Below are 22794 nucleotides of genomic sequence, written 5' to 3' on the forward strand. Positions count from 1 at the left end.
TTAAAACTATCTCAGCTATTGAATATTTCTGTACTGTGAATTCTCTATTTATATCTGTTTCCCATTTTATGATTGAATTATTTGATTTTTTTCTTTACATAGTACATTTATTTTTGCAATCCTCCCCATAACACCTCAGAAAGACCACAGAGAATGCATTTAATAAAATAGACCTTCAGTCTCCTTTAAGATACACATGATGTACTAGTAAATTTTCTGCTGACACCAACTCCCTGTGGGTTAAACAGGACCAGGTGCCCCTGGAGCAACTGTACACACTCTGCTGAGCTGATTTGCATATGAAGTCGTTATACAACAGCCCAGGCTCCTTTAAGGGCAGCTGCCAGGAGCCTAAGAACCAGCTTCTCTTCCAGCTTTCAGAGATGGAGACAGACACACTCCTGCTATGGGTGCTGCTGCTCTGGGTTCCAGGTGAGGATGTAGAGAAGTCTTGGAAACAACCTTTGTGGCCATCATGCCTTTCCATGCCTCTGGGCTTTTGATTATATAATTAGGGCATTTGTAGTTGCTTTTACGTTTCACATTTTTCTTGATTTTCTGGCTTCTCAGAGAGATGTCTACAGTTATTCTTAAAAATTTCAATTAAAAGGTCCTCCACTGGGAAGGTTTTCAATCATATATAACACCTATCTGTGTTTATCCTTCCAGGTTCCACTGGTGACATTGTGCTGACCCAGTCTCCTGCTTTGGCTGTGTCTCTAGAGCAGAGAGCCACCATCTCTTGCAAAACCAGCCAGAATGTCGATAATTATGGCATTAGTTATATGCACTGGTACCAACAGAAACCAGGACAGCAACCCAAACTCCTCATCTATGGTGCATCCAACCTAGAGTCTGGAGTCCCTGCCAGGTTCAGTGGCAGTGGGTCTGGGACAGACTTCACCCTCACCATCGATCCTGTGGAGGCTGATGATATTGCAACCTATTACTGTCAGCAGAGTAAGGATTATCCTCCCACAGTGCTCCAGGGCTGAACAAAAACCTCCTGGGGTTGCAGTTCACTAAGGCTCTGTTTCTTAGTTCTCTGTAACTCTCTGACATCTCAACACAGAATTATAAGCTTGTTTTGAAAAATCTCAAATAATGAAACAAGCTTTTATAAACAGATACTCATGTGTGCTCTGTCCTATATTCTTTAGAATTTAATCATATCTGAACAAAATTTAGACCTTTATGATTGCTTCTTTTTTTATCTTTTTTTTAATTAACTTGAGTATTTCTTATATACATTTCGAGTGTTATTCCCTTTCACGGTATCCGGGCAAACATCTCCCTCCCCCCTCCCCTTCCTTATGGGTGTTCCCCTCCCAACCCTCCCCCCATTGCCGCCCTCCCGCAACCAGTCTAGTTCACTGGGGGTTCAGTCTTAGCAGGACCCAGGGCTTCCCCTTCCACTGGTGCTCTTACTAGGATATTCATTGCTACCTATGAGGTCAGAGTCCAGGGTCAGTCCATGTATAGTTTTAGTTAGTGGCTTAGTCCCTAGAAGCTCTGGTTGCTTGGCATTGTTGTACATATGGGGTCTCGAGCCCCTTCAAGCTCTTCCAGTTCTTTCTCTGATTCATTCAATGGGGGTTCTATTCTCAGTTCAGTGGTATGCTGCTCGTATTCGCCTCTGTATTTGCTGTATTCTGGCTGTGTCTCTCAGGAGCGATCTACATCCAGCCCCTGTCGGTCTGCACTTCTTTGCTTCATCCATCTTGTCTAATTGGGTGGCTGTATATGTATGGGCCACATGTGGGGCAGGCTCTGAATGGGTGTTCCTTCAGTCTCTGTTTTAATCTTTGCCTCTCTCTTCCCTGCCAAGGGTATTCTTGTTCCCCTTTTAAAGAAGGAGTGAAGCATTCACGTTTTGATCATCCGTCTTGAGTTTCATTTGTTCTAGGCATCTAGGGTAATTCAAGCATTTGGGCTAATAGCCACTTATCAATGAGTGCATACCATGTATGTCTTTCTGTGATTGGGTTAGCTCACTCAGGATGATGTTTTCCAGTTCCAACCATTTGCCTACGAATTTCATAAAGCCGTTGTTTTTGATAGCTGAGTAATATTCCATTGTGTAGATGTACCACGTTTTCTGTATCCATTCCTCTGTTGAAGGGCATCTGGGTTCTTTCCAGCTTCTGGCTAGTATAAATAAGGCTGCAATGAACATAGTGGAGCACGTGTCTCTTTTATATGTTGGGGCATCTTTTGGGTATATGCCCAAGAGAGGTATAGCTGGATCCTCAGGCACTTCAATGTCCAATTTTCTGAGGATCCTCCAGACTGATTTCCAGAATGGTTGTACCAGCTTGCAACCCCACCAACCATGGAGGAGTGTTCCTCTTTCTCCACATCCTCGCCAGCATCTGCTGTCCCCTGAGTTTTTGATCTTAGCCATTCTCACTGGTGTGAGGTGAAATCTCAGGGTTGTTTTGATTTGCATTTCCCTTATGACTAAAGATGTTGAACATTTCTTTAGGTGTTTCTCAGCCATTCGGCATTCCTCAGCTGTGAATTCTTTGTTTAGCTCTGAGCCCCATTTTTTAATAGGGTTATTTGTTTCCCTGCGGTCTAACTTCTTGAGTTCTTTGTATATTTTGGATATAAGGCCTCTATCTGTTGTAGGATTGGTAAAGATCTTTTCCCAATCTGTTGGTTGCCGTTTTGTCCTAACCACAGTGTCCTTTGCCTTACAGAAGCTTTGCAGTTTTATGAGATCCCATTTGTCGATTCTTGATCTTAGAGCATAAGCCATTGGTGTTTTGTTCAGGAAATTTTTTTCCAGTGCCCATGTGTTCCCGATGCTTCCCTAGTTTTCTTCTAATAGTTTGGGTGTGTCTGGTTTGCTGGGGAGGTCCTTGATCCACTTGGACGTAAGCTTTGTACAAGGTGATAAGCATGGATCGATCTGCATTCTTCTACAGGTTGACCTCAGTTGAACCAGCACCATTTGCTGAAAATGCTATCTTTTTTCCATTGGATGGTTTTGGCTCCTTTGTCAAAAATCAAGTGACCATAGGTATGTGGGTTCATTTCTGGGTCTTCAATTCTATTCCATTGGTCTATCTGTCTGTCTCTGTACCAATACCATGCAGTTTTTATCACTATTGCTCTGTAATACTGCTTGAGTTCAGGGATAGTGATTCCCCCTGAAGTCCTTTTATTGTTGAGGATAGCTTTAGCTATCCTGGGTTTTTTGTTATTCCAGATGAATTTGCAAATTGTTCTGTCTAACTCTTTGAAGAATTGGATTGGTATTTTGATGGGGATTGCATTGAATCTGTAGATTGCTTTTGGTAAAATGGCCATTTTTACTATATTAATCCTGCCAATCCATGAGCATGGGAGATCTTTCCATCTTCTGAGGTCTTCTTCAATTTCTTTCTTCAGTGTCTTGAAGTTCTTATTGTACAGATCTTTTACTTGCTTGGTTAAAGTCACACCGAGGTACTTTATATTATTTGGGTCTATTATGAAGGGTGTCGTTTCCCTAATTTCTTTCTCGGCTTGTATCTCTTTTGTATAGAGGAAGGCAACTGATTTATTTGAGTTAATTTTATACCTAGCCACTTTGCTGAAGTTGTTTATCAGCTTTAGTAGTTCTCTGGTGGAACTTTTGGGATCACTTAAATATACTATCATATCATCTGCAAATAGTGATATTTTGACTTCTTCTTTTCCGATCTGTATCCCCTTGACCTCCTTTTGTTGTCTGATTGCTCTGGCTAGAACTTCAAGAACTATATTGAATAAGTAGGAAGAGAGTGGGCAGCCTTGTCTAGTCCCTGATTTTAGGGGGATTGCTTCAAGTTTCTCCCCATTTAGTTTAATGTTAGCAACTGGTTTGCTGTATATGGCTTTTACTATGTTCAGGTATGGGCCTTGAATTCCTATTCTTTCCAGGACTTTTATCATGAAGGGGTGTTGAATTTTGTCAAATGCTTTCTCAGCGTCTAATGAAATGATCATGTCGTTTTGTTCTTTCAGTTTGTTTATATAATGGATCACGTTGATGGTTTTCCATATATTAAACCATCCCTGCATGCCTGGGATGAAGCCTACCTGGTCATGGTGGATGATTGTTTTGATGTGCTCTTGGATTCGGTTTGCCAGAATTTTGTTGAGTATTTTTGGATCGATATTCATAAGGGAAATTGGTCTGAAGTTCTCTTTCTTTGTTGTGTCTTTGTGTGGTTTAGGTATAAGAGTAATTGTGGCTTCGTAGAAGGTATTCGGTAGTGCTCCATCTGTTTCAATTTTGTGGAATAGTTTGGATAATATTGGTATGAGGTCTTCTATGAAGGTTTGATAGAATTCTGCACTAAACCCGTCTGGACCTGGGCTCTTTTTGGTTGGGAGACCTTTAATGACTGCTTCTATTTCCTTAGGAGTTATGGGGTTGTTTAACTGGTTTATCTGTTCCTGATTTAAATTCGGTACCTGGTATCTGTCTAGGAAATTGTCCATTTCCTGAAGATTTTCAAATTTTGTTGAATATAGGTTTTTATAGTAAGATCTGATGATTTTTTGAATTTCCTCTGAATCTGTTGTTATGTCTCCCTTTTCATTTCTGATTTTGTTAATTTGGACACACTCTCTGTGTCCTCTCGTTAGTCTGGCTAAGGGTTTATCTATCTTGTTGATTTTCTCAAAGAACCAACTTTTGGTTCTGTTGATTCTTTCTATGGTCCTTTTTGTTTCTACTTGGTTGATTTCAGCTCTGAGTTTGATTATTTCCTGCCTTCTACTTCTCCTGGGTGTATTTGCTTCTTTTTGTTCTAGAGCTTTTAGGTGTGCTGTCAAGCTGCTGACATATGCTCTTTCCTGTTTCTTTCTGCAGGCACTCAGCGCTATGAGTTTTCCTCTTAGCACCGCTTTCATTGTGTCCCATAAGTTTGGATATGTTGTACCTTCATTTTCATTAAATTCTAAAAAGTTTTTAATTTCTTTCTTTATTTCTTCCTTGACCAGGTTATCATTGAGTAGAGCATTGTTCAATTTCCACGTATATGTGGGCATTTTTCCTTGATTGTTATTGAAGACCAGTTTTAGGCCGTGGTGGTCTGATAGCACGCATGGGATTATTTCTATCTTTCTGTACCTGTTGAGGCCCGTTTTTTGACTAATTATATGGTCAATTTTGGAGAAAGTACCATGAGGAGCTGAGAAGAAGGTATATCCTTTTGCTTTAGGATAGAATGTTCTATAAATATCCGTTAAGTCCATTTGGCTCATGACTTCTCTTAGTCTGTCTACATCTCTGTTTAATTTCTGTTTCCATGATCTGTTCATTGATGAGAGTGGGGTGTTGAAATCTCCCACTATTATTGTGTGAGGTGCAATGTGTGTTTTGAGTTAGTAAGGTTTCTTTTACGTATGTAGGTGCCCTTGTATTGGGGCATAGATATTTATGATTGAGAGTTCATCTTGGTGGATTTTTCCTTTGATGAATATGAAGTGTCCTTCCTTATCTTTTTTGATGACTTTTCGTTGAAAATTGATTTTATTTGATATTAGAATGGCTACTCCAGCTTGCTTCTTCTGACCATTTGCTTGGAAATTTGTTTTCCAGCCTTTCACTCTGAGGTAATATCTGTCTTTGTCTCTGAGGTGTGTTTCCTGTAGGCAGCAGAATGCAGGGTCCTCGTTGCGTATCCAGTTTGTTAATCTATGTCCTTTTATTGAGGAGTTGAGGCCATTGATGTTGAGAGATATTAAGGAATAGTGATTATTTTTTTTTATTAACTTGAGTATTTCTTATATACATTTCGAGTGTTATTCCCTTTCCCGGTTTCCGGGCAAACATCCCCCTCCCCCCTCCCCTTCCTTATGGGTGTTCCCCTCCCAACCCTCCCCCCATTGCCGCCCTCCCCCCATAGACTAGTTCACTGGGGGTTCAGTCTTAGCAGGACCCAGGGCTTCCCCTTCTACTGGTGCTCTTACTAGGATATTCATTGCTACCTATGGGGTCAGAGTCCAGGGTCAGTCCATGTATAGTCTTTAGGTAGTGGCTTAGTCCCTGGAAGCTCTGGTTGCTTGGCATTGTTGTACTTTTGGGGTCTCGAGCCCCTTCAAGCTCTTCCAGTTCTTTCTCTGATTCCTTCAATAGGGGACCTATTCTCAGTTCAGTGGTTTGCTGCTGGCATTCGCCTCTATATTTGCTGTATTCTGGCTGTGTCTCTCAGGAGCGATCTACATCCGGCTCCTGTCGGTCTGCACTTCTTTGCTTCATCCATCTTGTCTAATTGGGTGGCTGTATATGTATGGGCCACATGTGGGGCAGGCTCTGAATGGGTGTTCCTTCTGTCTCTGTTTTAATCTTTGCCTCTCCCTTCCCTGCCAAGGGTATTCTTTTTCCTCATTTAAAGAAGGAGTGAAGCATTCACATTTTGATCATCCGTCTTGAGTTTCGTTTGTTCTAGGGATCTAGGGTAATTCAAGCATTTGGGCTAATAGCCACTTATCAATGAGTGCATACCATGTATGTCTTTCTGTGATTGGGTTAGCTCACTCAGGATGATATTTTCCAGTTCCAACCATTTGCCTACGAATTTCATAAAGTCGTTGTTTTTGATAGCTGAGTAATATTCCATTGTGTAGATGTACCACAATTTCTGTTTCCATTCCTCTGTTGAAGGGCATCTGGGTTCTTTCCAGTTTCTGGCTATTATAAATAAGGCTGCGATGAACATAGTGGAGCACGTGTCTCTTTTATATGTTGAGGCATCTTTTGGGTATATGTCCAAGAGAGGTATAGCTGGATCCTCAGGCAGTTCAATGTCCAATTTTCTGAGGAACCTCCAGACTGATTTCCAGAATGGTTTTACCAGTCTGCAATCCCACCAACAATGGAGGAGTGTTCCTCTTTCTCCACATCCTCGCCAGCATCTGCTGTCACCTGAGTTTTTGATCTTAGCCAATCGCACTGGTGTGAGGTGAAATCTCAGGGTTGTTTTGATTTGCATTTCCCTTATGACTAAAGATGTTGAACATTTCTTTAGGTTTTCTCAGCCATTCGGCATTCCTCAGCTGTGAATTCTTTGTTTAGCTCTGAACCACATTTTTTAATAGGGTTAATTGTTTCCCTGCGGTCTAACTTCTTGAGTTCTTTGTATATTTTGGATATAAGGCCTCTATCTGTTGTAGGATTGGTAAAGATCTTTTCCCAATCTGTTGGTTGCCGTTTTGTCCTAACCACAGTGTCCTTTGCCTTACAGAAGCTTTGCAGTTTTATGAGATCCCATTTGTCGATTCTTGATCTTAGAGCGTAAGCTATTGGTGTTTTGTTCAGGAAATTTTTTCCAGTGCCCATGTGTTCCCGATGCTTCCCTAGTTTTTCTTCTATTAGTTTGAGTGTGTCTGGTTTGATGTGGAGGTCCTTGATCCACTTGGACGTAAGCTTTGTACAGGGTGATAAGCATGGATCGATCTGCATTCTTCTACATGTTGCCCTCCAGTTGAACCAGCACCATTTGCTGAAAATGCTATCTTTTTTCCATTGGATGGTTTTGGCTCCTTTGTCAAAAATCAAGTGACCATAGGTGTGTGGGTTCATTTCTGGGTCTTCAATTCTATTCCATTGGTCTATCTGTCTGTCTCTGTACCAATACCATGCAGTTTTTATCACTATTGCTTTGTAATAATGCTTGAGTTAAGGGAAAGTGATTCCCCCTGAAGTCCTTTTATTGTTGAGGTTAGCTTTAGCTATCCTGGGTTTTTTGTTATTCCAGATGAATTTGCAAATTGTTCTGTCTAACTCTTTGAAGAATTGGATTGGTATTTTGATGGGGATTGCATTGAATCTGTAGATTGCTTTTGGTAAAATGGCCATTTTTACTATATTAATCCTGCCAATCCATGAGCATGGGAGATCTTTCCATCTTCTGAGGTCTTCTTCAATTTCTTTCCTCAGTGTCTTGAAGTTCTTATTGTACAGATCTTTTACTTGCTTGGTTAAAGTCACACCGAGGTACTTTATATTATTTGGGTCTATTATGAAGGGTGTCGTTTCCCTAATTTCTTTCTCGGCTTGTTTCTCTTTTGTGTAGAGGAAGGCAACTGATTTATTTGAGTTAATTTTATACCCAGCCACTTTGCTGAAGTTGTTTATCAGCTTTAGTAGTTCTCTGGTGGAACTTTTGGGATCACTTAAATATACTATCATGTCATCTGCAAATAGTGATATTTTGACCTCTTCTTTTCCGATCTGTATCCCCTTGACCTCCTTTTGTTGTCTGATTGCTCTGGCTAGAACTTCAAGAACTATACTGAATAAGTACGGAGAGAGTGGGCAGCCTTGTCTAGTCCCTGATTTTAGTGGGATTGCTTCAAGTTTCTCTCCATTTAGTTTAATGTTAGCAACTGGTTTGCTGTATATGGCTTTTACTATGTTTAGGTATGGGCCTTGAATTCCTATTCTTTCCAGGACTTTTATCATGAAGGGGTGTTGAATTTTGTCAAATGCTTTCTCAGCATCTAATGAAATGATCATGTGGTTCTGTTCTTTCAGTTTGTTTATATAATGGATCACGTTGATGGTTTTCCGTATATTAAACCATCCCTGCATGCCTGGGATGAAGCCTACTTGATCATGGTGGATGATTGTTTTGATGTGCTCTTGAATTCGGTTTGCCAGAATTTTGTTGAGTATTTTTGGATCGATATTCATAAGGGAAATTGGTCTGAAGTTCTCTTTCTTTGTTGTGTCTTTGTGTGGTTTAGGTATAAGAGTAATTGTGGATTCGTAGAAGGAATTCGGTAGGGCTCCATCTGTTTCAATTTTGTGGAATAGTTTGGATAATATTGGTATGAGGTCTTCTACGAAGGTTTGATAGAATTCTGCACTAAACCCGTCTGGACCTGGGCTCTTTTTGGTTGGGAGACCTTTAATGACTGCTTCTATTTCCTTAGGAGTTATGGGGTTGTTTAACTGTTTTATCTGTTCCTGATTTAACTTCGATACCTGGTATCTGTCTAGGAAATTGTCCATTTCCTGAAGATTTTCAAATTTTGTTGAATATAGGTTTTTATAGTAAGATCTGATGATTTTTTGAATTTCCTCCGAATCTGTAGTTATGTCTCCCTTTTCATTTCTGATTTTGTTAATTTGGACACACTCTCTGTGTCCTCTCGTTAGTCTGGCTAAGGGTTTATCTATCTTGTTGATTTTCTCAAAGAACCAACTTTTGGTTCTGTTGATTCTTTCTATGGTCCTTTTTGTTTCTACTTGGTTGATTTCAGCTCTGAGTTTGATTATTTCCTGCCTTCTACTCCTCCTGGGTGTATTTGCTTCTTTTTGTTCTAGAGCTTTTAGGTGTGCTGTCAAGCTGCTGACATATGCTCTTTCCTGTTTCTTTCTGCAGGCACTCAGCGCTATGAGTTTTCCACTTAGCACAGCTTTCATTGTGTCCCATAAGTTTGAGTATGTTGTATCTTCATTTTCATTAAATTCTAAAAAGTTTTTAATTTCTTTCTTTATTTCTTCCTTGACCAGGTTATCATTGAGTAGAGCATTGTTCAATTTCCACGTATATGTGGGCATTCTTCCCTTATTGTTATTGAAGACCAGTTTTAGGCCGTGGTGGTCCGATAGCACGCATGGGATTATTTCTATCTTTCTGTACCTGTTGAGGCCCGTTTTTTGACCAATTATATGGTCAATTTTGGAGAAAGTACCATGAGGAGCTGAGAAGAAGGTATATCCTTTTGCTTTAGGATAGAATGTTCTATAAATATCCGTTAAGTCCATTTGGCTCATGACTTCTCTTAGTCCGTCTACATCACTGTTTAATTTCTGTTTCCATGATCTGTCCATTGATGAGACTGGGGTGTTGAAATCTCCCACTATTATTGTGTGAGGTGCAATGTGTGTTTTGAGCTTTAGTAAGGTTTCTTTTACGTATGTAGGTGCCCTTGTATTTGGGGCATAGATATTTAGGATGGAGAGTTCATCTTGGTTGATTTTTCCTTTGATGAATATGAAGTGTCCTTCCTTATCTTTTTTGATGACTTTTAGTTGGAAATTGATTTTATTTGATATTAGAATGGCTACTCCAGCTTGCTTCTTCTGACCATTTGCGTGGAAAGTTGTTTTCCAGCCTTTCACTCTGAGGTAGTGTATGTCTTTGTCTCTGAGGTGTGTTTCCTGTAGGCAGCAGAATGCAGGGTCCTCGTTGCGTATCCAGTTTGTTAATCTATGTCTTTTTATTGGGGAGTTGAGGCCATTGATATTGAGAGATATTAAGGAATAGTGATTATTGCTTCCCGTTATATTCATATTTGGATGTGAGGTTATGTTTGTGTGCTTTCATTCTCTTTCTTTTGTTGCCAAGATGATTAGTTTCTTGCTTCTTCTAGGGTATAGCTTGCCTCCTTATGTTGGGCTTTACCATTTATTATCCTTTGTAGTGCTGGATTTGTAGAAAGATATTGTGTAAATTTGGTTTTGTCATGGAATAGCTTGGTTTCTCCATCTATGTTAATTGAGAGTTTTGCTGGATACAGTAACCTGGGCTGGCATTTGTGTTTTCTTAGGGTCTGTATGACATCAGTCCAGGATCTTCTGGCCTTCATAGTTTCTGGCGAGAAGTCTGGTGTGATTCTGATAGGTCTCCCTTTATATGTTACTTGACCTTTTTCCCTTACTGCTTTTAATATTCTTTCTTTATTTTGTGCGTTTGGTGTTTTGACAATTATGTGACGGGAGGTGTTTCTTTTCTGGTCCAATTTATTTGGAGTTCTGTAGGCTTCTTGTATGCCTATGGGTATCTCTTTTTTTAGGTTAGGGAAGTTTTCTTCTATGATTTTGTTGAAGATATTTACTGGTCCTTTGAGCTGGGAGTCTTCACTCTCTTCTATACCTATTATCCTTAGGCTTGATCTTCTCATTGAGTCCTGGATTTCCTGTATGTTTTGGACCAGTAGCTTTTTCTGCTTTACATTATCTTTGACAGTTGAGTCAATGATTTCTATGGAATCTTCTGCTCCTGAGATTCTCTCTTCCATCTCTTGTATTCTGTTGGTGAGGCTTGTATCTACAGCTCCTTGTCTCTTCTTTTGGTTTTCTATATCCAGGGTTGTTTCCATGTGTTCTTTCTTGATTGCTTCTATTTCCATTTTTAGTTCCTTCAACTGTTTGATTGTGTTTTCCTGGAATTCTTTCAGGGATTTTTGCGATTCTTTCAGGGATTTTTGCGATTCCTCTCTGTAGGCTTCTACTTGTTTATTAATATTTTCCTGTGTTTCCCTAAGGGAGTTCTTCACGTCTTTCTTGAAGTCCTCCAGCATCATGATCAAATATGATTTTGAAACTAGATCTTGCTTTTCTGGTGTGTTTGGATATTCCATGTTTGTTTTGGTGAGAGAATTGGGCTCTGATGATGCCATGTAGTCTTGGTTTCTGTTGCTTGGGTTCCTGCGCTTGCCTCTCGCCATCAGATTATCTCTAGTGTTACTTTGTTCTGCTATTTCTGACAGTGGCTAGACTGTCCTATAAGCCTGTGTGTCAGGAGTGCTGTAGACCTGTTTTCCTCTCTTTCAGTCAGTTATGGGTACAGAGTGTTCTGCTTTCGGGCATGTAGTTTTCCTCGCTACAGGTCTTCAGCTGTTCCTGTGGGCCTGTGTCTTGAGTTCACCAGGCAGCTTTCTTGCAGCAGAAAGTTTGGTCTTACCTGTGGTCCTGAGGCTCAAGTTCGCTCGCACGGTGCTGCCCACAGGCTCTCTGTGGCGGCAGCAACCAGGAATACCTGCGCCGCCCCTTCCAGGAGCTTCAGTGCACCAGGGTTCCAGATGGCCTTTGGTGTTTTCCTCTGGCGTCCGAGATGTGTATGCAGAGTGCAGTCTCTTCTGGTTTCCCAGGCGTGTCTGCCTCTCTGAGGGTTTAGCTCTCCCTCCCACGGGATTTGGGGGCAGAGAACTGTTTATCCGGTCTCGAATTATTTGATTTTTGATATCAAATTTTTGAGTTCTTTATATATTGTGAATATTATTGTCTGTTTGGTGTGGAGTTTTTTTAAAAAAACATCTGTTTATTCTGTAGGCTCTCACTTGTACAGTTGATGATATCTTTTCTTTACAGAAGCTTTACAATCTCAGGAGGTCCCATTTAATATTTGTGGTATTGGTGCCTGTGCAATGCTGTTTAGGAAACTGTGTTCTATGTCAATATGATTGAGGCTTTCTCCCAAATTCCCACTGTCCGTTTCAATGTATCTGGTTTTATTTGAGGTTTTTGATCCACTTGTACTTGAGTGCTTCTGCAGAGAGATAAAATATGTACTTATTTGCATTCTTCTACATGCAGATATCCAGTTTATACAACAACAGTTTTCTGAATATGCTGTCTCTATTCCAGTAGGAATTCCTCACTATTATTTATTTATTTATTTATTTATTTATTTAAATTCAAGTAGCTATAGGAGTATGGATTTATGATTTTGGTTTCAATCTTTGATTAGATTGCATTCCTCAATGTGTCTGATTTTATGCCAGTATCAAGTGATTTATTATTATTGTTACTATTATTATTATTATTATTATTATTATTATTATTACTATAGCTGTGTAGTACAACTTGAAATTAAATATGATAATACATCCTATAGTTCTTTTATTGCTCAGACTTATTTTAGCTATTTTTGCATTTTTGTTTTGTTTTTCTATATGAAGTTGAGAAGTTTCCCATCAACTTAAAAACAACTGTTATTTTGGTGTGGACTCCATTGAATTTGTTGATTACTTTTGGTAGAATAACCATATTCATTATGTTAATCCTACCAATCAGTGAGCATAAGAGATCTTTCCATCTTCTAATATCTTCATTAAAAGTCTTTTTAAAAATATTTGCAATGATTACCAGTCAAGTTCACATTTTTAAAGTTAATATAAGATATTTTATGTTAGTTGAGGCTACAGTAAAGGTGATGTTTCACTAATTTCTTTTTCAGTCCATTTGTCATTTGTATACAGGAAGACTACTGTTTTTTTTTTGTTGTTGTTGTTGTTTTTATTTTTGTTTTTGTTTTATGTTGTCTTGAGTTAATCTTGTTATGCAGCCAATTTGCTGAGTGTTTATCAGCTGTAGGAGATCTCTGGTGGAAATTTTGAAACTATTTATTTATACATTTTTTCCTTTTCTTAAGAATGTATAATCTCTTTTACCAATTTTCTTGAAGTACAGGATTTTAATGTTTGTCCTTAGAGTTCTCTGGATTTCCTCAGTATCCATTCTTACGCCCCACTTTTGTTTCCGATTTTGTTAATTTGGATACCTTCTCTTAGGTATTTTGAATAAGTTTTTATCTTGTTGATTTTCTCAAAAAACAAAACAAAACAAATGCCACCACCAACAAAATCTGTTTCTGCTGTTCTATTTATTTCTTTTGTCTCCTTTATTTTTTCTGTTTATTTATTTTTTTATTTTTTTACTCATTCACTTCGTTCTATTTCACTGATGATTTCAGGCATCAGTTTTAGTATTTCCCCATTTACTGATCTTGTGTGTGATTATTTTTCATTTGAAAACTTTCAGGTTGCTAGTAGGAGATTGATCCAAGATGTTCATATAGGCCCTAAGTACTATGAACTTTCCTCTGAGTATCACTTCTATTGTGCGCCAACAGTTGGAGTATGCTGTGTACTTATTTTCCTTGAGTTCTAGGAAGACTTTAATTTCTTTACTTTATTCAGTAGGGAGTTGGCAATTTCCATGAATTTGTAAGCTTACCATTGTTTCTGACATTGATAATATCTAGTTTTCATCAGTGGTGGTCTGAGAGGATTCAAGGAGTTATTTCAAGTTTCTTGTATCAGTATATATATATATATATATATATATATATATATATATATATAAAACAAGACATTAAACCATTTTAATGTTATTTAAATTTCCACTCGTAGGGTAACTCTTTTTTACAGCACTGAACCTGGCCATATATCATATTATTATTATATTATTCTATTTGATATAGTTAATAAAGTTTTGCTGCAATAGGATTTCATTTCTCACAGTCCATTATCATATTTTTGTAGACTATAACATGAAATGCTCTGATAATACTAATGTGATTTCATAAACTTTTTATTCTATTTAATTCTGAATATCTAATATTTAACATGCTTTGAAAATATAGAATCCCCTAGTACATCTTGGAACTCTTCTGTAGAGGCCTCAGGACACAGCGTAGGTGGTGGCTTAAGAAACACAAACACCTGGTATTCCTAAGGGCATTGCATGTTTGGTATTTTTAGTTTTAATTCTAACCTAAGCTACATGATCATGAGGAAAGTGTTTCACACATATCAAATATGTCTGTATACTTTTGTTTGTATCATCTTTGTTTCAAGGCAACATTGCCTTCTGTGAATTTTGTGCATTATTTTTCAGTAGTGTTAGAATTTCAAAGGTGAGAGACCACTTATTTACATTAGGCATGATTTGTCTAATATCATTTTGACAGCTGTAATAAGTCTGTTGAGCCTTAGAGGCTTTAGAGAGAAACAAAACAAAATAAAACTTCCAATCTGACAGAGACAGCTGTGGGAAATCCTGCCTTGGTTCCTGAACTGATTTGTAAGTTTTTCATGTAAAATATGAAAATTCTACTTTACATTATAGAGGATTTAAAACAAGGTATAAAAAGAGCCCCAATGGGAAAGAAAGTGTGTGATCCCATGATACATGGCAGAAGATGGACTTATTTATTTATTGTCTTTGTTTAGTAGCTTAAGGAATGGCTATCCATACCTAACTTATCGGACCTCACATATAGGGTTTATTTGAGTATCAATTCTCTGTTTTAAAAAATAACATATGTACTATACCAAAGGCCTAAACTTGGGAGAGATGTTAGATCTGAGTGTGTCTTATAGTTTCCTTCCTATACATCTAAATTTCTGCTTCCTATCAACTATAGCAGAAGATGATTTACCATGACAGACAAAGTAGAAAAAAAAGAGGTCTGCTGTATCCTGAAGAATGCTTAAGGAAAAAATATTCTAATGCTAAGATGTTTCAAAATACAGGTATCTTACTTTTTTCTTTCCTTTTCCTTTCTTTTTTAAAATTAATTATTTTATTTATTTATATTCCAAAGTTTGAATCTGTCTGGGTCCTCCCTCCTAAACATCTTCACCCCATTTGCCCTCCCATTTGCCTCTGAGAAGTGCTCCCCCTCCCACTCATGGGCTCCCTTTCTTGGAGCATCAAGTCTCTACAGGATTAGGCACACCTCCCACTGATGCCAGACATGGCAGTCTTCTGCTACATATGTGCTGGGGTATTCACTTGCACCAACCTGTGTATGGTATTTGATGGGTGGTTTAGTCTCTCAGGCTCCCAGGTGTCCAGGTTGTTGACACTGTTGGTATTCCTATGCAGATGCCAATCCCTTCAGCACCTTTAGTTCTTCTCCTAACTCTTCCATAGTGGTACCCACCTCAGTCCAATTATTGACTGTGTCTGGATCCATCACAGTTATCTGCTGGTAGAGCCTCTAAGATGACAGCCAGGACTCAATGAGGGAGATCTTAGATAAAATGCCCCACAGTGTGTAGATGGAACCTGAAGGATTCAGTAGATAGAGCCCCCTGATGGAAGGTTGGAATCAGCAACTTACCTTCAAAAGTTTTGACTGAGAATTACTCATGTTTAGAAGAAATGCAGGGACAAAAAAAATCAAGCAGACACTGAATAAAAGGCTCTTTAGCACAATTTGGGATCCATCTCACAGGCAGGCACCAAAACTGAAACTTTTACTGATGCTACATGTTGTGCTTACAGGCTAGATCCTTTCATGGCTGTCCTCTGATAAGATCCATTTTTTGAGACCCTTGTTTGAATGATTTCCACTGAAAATGCCATGAGGTAAGAATCTAGATCCTTCTTGAGAGATCACATTATGTTTTCCACAGAGAGCTAGCATTTTATATTTCCTACTCAAAGTCAACAAATTTCCCAATCTTTCCCCATGAGCACTTGTACTATTATTTCAAACACACACACACACACGCACACACACACGCGCGCACACACACGCACACAATTGCATTTCTCACACATACTATTTTATCAAAGTAAAAGTTTTATTATTCTAAAGATTATACTGAGTAACTTTTTGTATACTTGGGGTTAATTTGTCTATGTTCCTTGGACTTTGGTGTTCATTTCAGCTGTAGCCATATTATTGGCATAAGCTTTTCTTTTTACATTTTTGATTAATGCAATAATCCAGTAACGAAAGAACATATAGCATATTCTCCATTTATATAAGATGCCTTGACCTTCCTGTCTCCATCTGTGCCCAGAGCCAGGACTGTTCCATGGAACTCTGACACAAAACCTACCAATGGAGAACTGGTCTGTCAGGAGCACTCAAACTCCAAAGACCATAGGCTCACAGACTCAGAGACTCACAAGAGAGACAAGCTCCAGTGAGAGACAGTAAGAACAACTACCATCAGAGATAAACAGATGGCAATTGGCAAGCACATGAACCTAAGCAAAAGTAAACAAGACTATTTGGCATCATCAGAATCCAGTTCTCCCACCAAAGCAAATACTGGATATCACAATACACTGGAAAAGCATGGTTTGGATTTAAAATAACAACTCATGATGATGATAGAAAATTTAAGAAGGATATAAATAACTCCTTTAAAAAAATACAGGACTACACAGGTAAGCAAATATAAGCCCCTAAAGAGGAAACACAAAAATTCCTTAAAGTATTACTGGAAGACACACCAAAACACGTGAAAGAATTGAACAAATCCATCCAGGATCTAAAAATGGAAATAGAAACAATAAAGAAAGCATAAAGGGAGACAACCCTGGAGATAGAAAACCTAGAAAACAGATCAGGAGTCATAGCATCACCAACCAAATACAAGAGATGGAAGAGAGAATTTCAGGGGCAGAAGATACCATAGAAAACATTGACATAATAGTCAAAGAAAATACAAAAAGCCAAAAGCTCCTAACCTACAACAGTCAGGAAAGCCAGGACACAATGAAAACTCCAAACCTAAGAATAAAAGGTATAGAAGACAGCAGAGAAGATTCCCAACTTTAAAGGGCCAGTAAATATCTTCAACAAAATTATGGAAGAAAACTTTCCCAACCTAAAGAAAGTGATGCACATGAATATACAAGATGCCTACAGAACTCCACACAGACTGAACTAGAAAAGAAATCCTTACCATCACATAACAGACATAACACTAAATGCACAAGACAAAGAAAGATTAAAGGCAGTACGGGAAAAAGGTCAAGTAACATGTAAAGGCAGACCAATTAGAATTATACCAGATTTCTCAACAGAGATTATGAAAGCTAGAAGATCCTGGACTGATGTCAAACAGTCCCAAAGAGAAAAAAAATGCCAGCAGAGGCTACTATATACAGTGTTGGGCCGTACCTTGGTGTTTCCCTTCTACCTTGCTGAGCCTTTTAGCCTGCTATAGCAAGAAGTTGTTTACACCCTTGGCAGCTGCACTTAGCCCCTGATTAGGGGCCAGGATTTTCCATGGCACCCTTGCTCCCCACCTAGCCTTCCAGCTTGTTGTTATTAAGAAGTTGTTTATGCCCCTGATTAGGCCCAGAACTTTCCACCACACAGAATTTTTCCTGTTTTCCTGGTTGGGGATTTTCACCTGCCTTGTTGTTTTCCACAGCTTTTGCCTCTGGTATATAAGGAGATCTCAGTAAAGCCTTGGTGGCGCTCGCTGGAAATGGGTGACCCATGTACCTGTTTTCTTTTTAATCCACAGGCCCTCACCGACTCCAGGTAACAGGTTAACTATGCAGGCATAGCTGACAATCCAGCAAAAATCTCAATTAACTTAGATGGAAACACCAAGATATTCTACAACAAAGCCAAATTTACAAAATATCTTTTAACAAATCCAGCCCAACAAGGAATAATAGATGGAAAACTCCAATACAAGGAGGGAAACTACACCCTAGAAAAAAACAAGTAATCTTCATGCGACAAACCCAAAAGAAGGTAGTCATACAAACATAATTCCACATCTATCAACAAAAATAACAGGAAACAGTCACTATTCCTCAATATCTCTTAATATCAATGTACTCATCCTACCCCAAAACACATAGACTAACAAACTGGATACATAAAAAGGACACAGCATTTTGCTGCATGCAGGAAACATACCTCAGTGACAAATACAGATACTACCTTAGAGGAAAAGGCTGGGAAAAAAAAAGTTTCCAAGCAAATGGTCCCAAGATACAAGCTGGAGTAGCCAGTCCAATAGCAAATAAAATCGACTTTCAACCAAAAGTTATCAAAAAAGTTAAGTAACAACACTACATATTGATCAAAGGAAAAATCTACCAAGATGAACTCTCAATTCTGAACATCTAAGCTCCAAATGCAAGGGCATCCACATTCATAAAAAGAAACTTTACTAAAGCTCAAAAGATATGTTACATCACACACAATAATAGTAGGTGAGTTCAACACAACACTCCCATCAATGGACAGATCATGGAAACAGAAACTAAACAGAGACACAGTGAAACAACAGAAATTATGAACCAAATGGATTTAAGAGATAACTATAATACATTTAATCATAAAACAAAAATATTATACATTCTTCTCAGCACCTCATGGTACCTTCTCAAAAACTGACTATATAATTATAAAAACCAGGCATCAATAGATACAAAGATATTGAAATAATCCCATGCAGTCTATTACATCACCATGGACTAAGACTGGTCTTTAATAAAGACAAAAACATCAGAAAAAAATGAAAGCCCACATATACATGGTGAAAAATGCTGTACTCAATGACAACTTGATCAAGAAAGAAATTAAAAAAATGAAATTAAAGACTTTTTAGAATTTAATGAAAATAAAGTCACAACATACCCAAACTTATGGGAAACAATGAAAGCAGTGCTAAGAGGAAAACTCATCTTTCTGAGTGATGCCAAAAAGAAATTGGAGAGAGTATACACTAACAGCTTGATAGCACACCTGAAAGCTCTAGAACAAAAGGAAGCAAATACACACAGAAGATGTAGAAGGCAGGAAATAATAAAACTCAGGGATGAAATCAACCAAGTAGAAACAAAAAGAATTACAAGAATCAACAAAACCAGGAGCAAGACGTTAAACCATTAGCCAGATTAATCAAAGCAAGAAAGAGAATCCAAATTAATAAAACCAGAATAAAAAAGGGGGACATAAAAACAAAAACTGACAAAGTTCATGAATTATCAGATTGTATTACCAAAGCCTATATTCAACAAAACTGGAAAATTTAGATGAAACAGATAATTTTCTAGACAGATAGTAGATACCAAATTTAAATCAGCATCAGATAAACTATTTAAACAGTCCCATAACCCCTAAAGAAATTAAAGCAATCATTAAAAGTCTCCCAACCAAAAAAAGGCAAGAACCAGATGGGTTTAGTGCAGAATTCTATTAGATCATCAAAGAAGACCTAATAGCAATACTCTTCAAACTGTTCCACAAAATAGAAAACAGAAGGAACACTACCTAATTCATTCTTTGAAGCCACAATTATGCTTACACCTAACCCACACAAAGAACCTACAGAGAAAGACAACTACAGACCAATTTCCCTCATGAATATCAATGCAAAAGTACTCAATAAAATTCTCCCAAACTGAATCCAAAAACACATAAAAATGATAATTCGCCGTCATCAGGTAGGTTTCACCCCAGAAATGCAAGGCTGGTTCAATACACAGAAATCCATAGATCAAGATAATGCAGAATATAAACAAACTCAAGGAAAAAAAACCCACATGATAATTTCATTAGATGCTGAGAATGCATTTGACAAAATTCAACACACCTTCATGATAAAAGTCTTGGAAAGATCAGGAATTCAAGGCCCATGCCTAAACATATTAAAACAATGCACAGCAAATTAGTAAGAAACATCACACTAAATGGAGAGAAACTTGAAGCAATCCTACTAAAATCAGGGATTAGGCAAGGCTGCCCACTCTCTCCTTACCTATTCAATATAGTATTTGCCAGAGAAGTTAGACAACAACCAAAAACAATGTCAAACAGATACAGATTGGAAAAGAAGAAGTCAAAATATCACTATTTGTAGATGATATGATAGTATTCTTTAGTGACCCCAAAAATTCTACCACAGAACTCCGAGACTGATAAGCAACTTCAGTAAAGTAGCTGTATATAAAATTAACTCAAACAAAAAAGTAACCTTCTTCTACTCAAAGGATATACAGGCTGAGAAAAAAAATTAGGGAAACAACACTCTTCACAAATAATACAAAATACCTCAGTGTGACTCTAACCAAGCAAGTAAAAGATCTGTATGACAAGAACTTCAAGTGTCTTAAGAAAGAAATCAAAGATCTCAGAAGATGGAAAGATCTCTGATACTCATGGATTGGCGAGATTCATATAATAATAATGGTCATCTTGCTGAAAACAATCTATAGATTCAATGCAGTCCCCATCAAAATTCCAATTCAACTCTTCATAGAGTTAGAAAGAGCCATTTGAAAATTCGTTTGAAACAACAAAAAGCCCAGGATAGTAAAAACTAACCACAACAATAAAAGAACTTCTGGGGGAATCACCATCCTTGATGTCAAGCTGTATTACAGAGCAATCATGATAAAACCTGCATGGTATTGGTACAGAGACAGGGAGGTAGAACGATTGAATAGAATTGAAGACTCAGAAAAGAACTCACACACTTATGGTTACTTGGTCATTGACAAAGGAGCTAAAATTATACGATGGAAAAGAGACAGCATTTTCAGCAAATGGTGCTAGTTGAACTGGAGGTCAGCATGTAGAAGATTACAAATTGACCCATTTTTATCTCCTTGTACAAAGCTCAAGTAAAAGTGGATCAAAGACCTCCATATAAAACCAAATATACTGAAAATAATAGAAGAGAGAGTGGGAAAGAACTTCAAACACATGGGCACAGGGGAATTTTTCCTGAATAGAATAACAGTGGCTTATGCCCTAAGATGCAGAATCGACAAATGGAACCTCATAAAACTGCAACACTTCTGTAAGACAAAGAACACTGTCAATAGGACAAAACAGCAACCAACAGATTGGGGAAAGATCTTTACCAATCTTATATCTGATAGAGGGCTAATATCTAATATATACAAAGAACCCAAGAAGTTAAACTCCAAGGATTCAAATAATACTATTAAAAATTTGGGTACAGAGCCAAACGAAAAATTCTCATCTGAGAAATACTAAATGAGCTTGAAACGCCTAAAGAAATGTTCAACATCCTTATTCATCAGAGAGATGAAAATCAAATCAACCCTGTGCTTCAACCTCACAATAATTCAAATGGCTAAGATCAAAAACTCAGGTGACAATAGAAGCTGGCCAGGATGTGGAGAAATATGAACCATCCTCCATCGTTGATGGGATTGCAAGCTGGTAAAACCACTGTGGAAATCAGGCTAGTCGTCCCTCAGAAAATTGGATATAGTACTACCTGAGGTAACAGCTTTACCATTCCTGGACATACATCCAAAATGTGCATCAACACCTTATAAATAAGACTATGTTTATAGCAGCCTTATTTATAATAGCCAGAAGCTGAAAATAACCCAGATGCCCTTCAACAACCGAATGGTTACAGAAAATATGGTACATTTACTTAATGGAATACTAATCAGTTACTATAAACAATGAAATCATGAAATTCTTATACCAAACAGTGGATCTAGAAAATATCCTGAGTGAGGTAACCCAATAATAAAAGAACACAGATGGTATACACTCACTGATAACTGACTATTAGCCCAAACCTTGGAAGAACTAAGAAGAAAGTCATAGATCATATGAAGCCCAAGAAGAAGGAAGACCAAAATGTGAATGCTTCATTATTTCATAGAATGGAGAACAAAATACTCATGGGAAGAAATACAGGTATAAAGACTGGAGCAGTATGGACTCAAGAAAAGGTCATCCATGGCTGGCCCCACATGGGAATCCATCCCATATGCCAACACACCCAGTCAGTCACTGTTGCTGACATCAACAAGTACTTGCTGACAGGAGCCATATATGGGTATTTCCTCAGCAGCTCTGCCAGAGACATTCTGAAAAAGATGAGGATGATTGCAACTAACAATTGTACTGAAGAAGGGGACTGAAATGTAAGAGTTGAAGACTGTAGGAGAGGAAGGAGTTTGCAACTATAGGAAGAACAACAATATCAACCAACCAAACCCCGCCAGAGTTTCTAGGGACTAAACCACCAACCAATGAGTACACTTGGAGGGATCCATGAATCCAGCCAAATATGTGGCAGATGATGGCATTGCCCAGCATCAATGGGAGGAAAAGCTCTTGGTCCTGTGAACGCTCCTTTTCCCAATGTAGGGTAATGCCGGGGCGTTGAGGTTGGAGTGGGTGGATGGAAAATAGAGCATCCTCATAGAAGCAGAGGGAGGAAAAATGGGAGAGGGGGGAAAGGGGATAACACGTGAAATATAAATATATAAATTATCCAAGAAAAATAAAATTATTTTAAAAATGATGCCTTGTATCATCAAATTCACTTAACTGAAGGATAGAATATTGACTTCTGAGAAGGTTGAAGAGTTGTGGATGTGAAATAAAGTTTTGAGGTAGGAAAATTCCAGAGATTAGCATGCTACACTGTGTTTGGAAGTAAGTAGGTAATAGAAAAGACTAAAGAAAAGAGTGTTAAATTATGTATCTAGTCTAAAATGTGTCCAAATAAAGGAGATCTCAGCAATTG

The 22794-nt window shown here is 38.1% G+C and overlaps 1 protein-coding gene across 1 annotated transcript; it reads left to right on the forward strand.

Moving 5' to 3' along the window:
- The first annotated feature begins 361 nt into the window (after positions 1–361).
- On the forward strand, positions 362–995 carry Igkvl15 (immunoglobulin kappa variable like 15). The gene is made up of 2 exons (XM_002729450.5): positions 362–432; positions 670–995. The coding sequence occupies exons 1-2, from the start codon at positions 384–386 to the stop codon at positions 993–995; spliced, it is 375 nt and encodes a 124-aa protein (XP_002729496.3). The 5' UTR covers positions 362–383.
- The last annotated feature ends 21799 nt before the right edge of the window (positions 996–22794 follow it).

Source organism: Rattus norvegicus, chromosome 19, assembly GCF_036323735.1.
Source record: "Rattus norvegicus strain BN/NHsdMcwi chromosome 19, GRCr8, whole genome shotgun sequence".
In the NCBI taxonomy this organism is placed as follows: domain Eukaryota; kingdom Metazoa; phylum Chordata; class Mammalia; order Rodentia; family Muridae; genus Rattus; species Rattus norvegicus.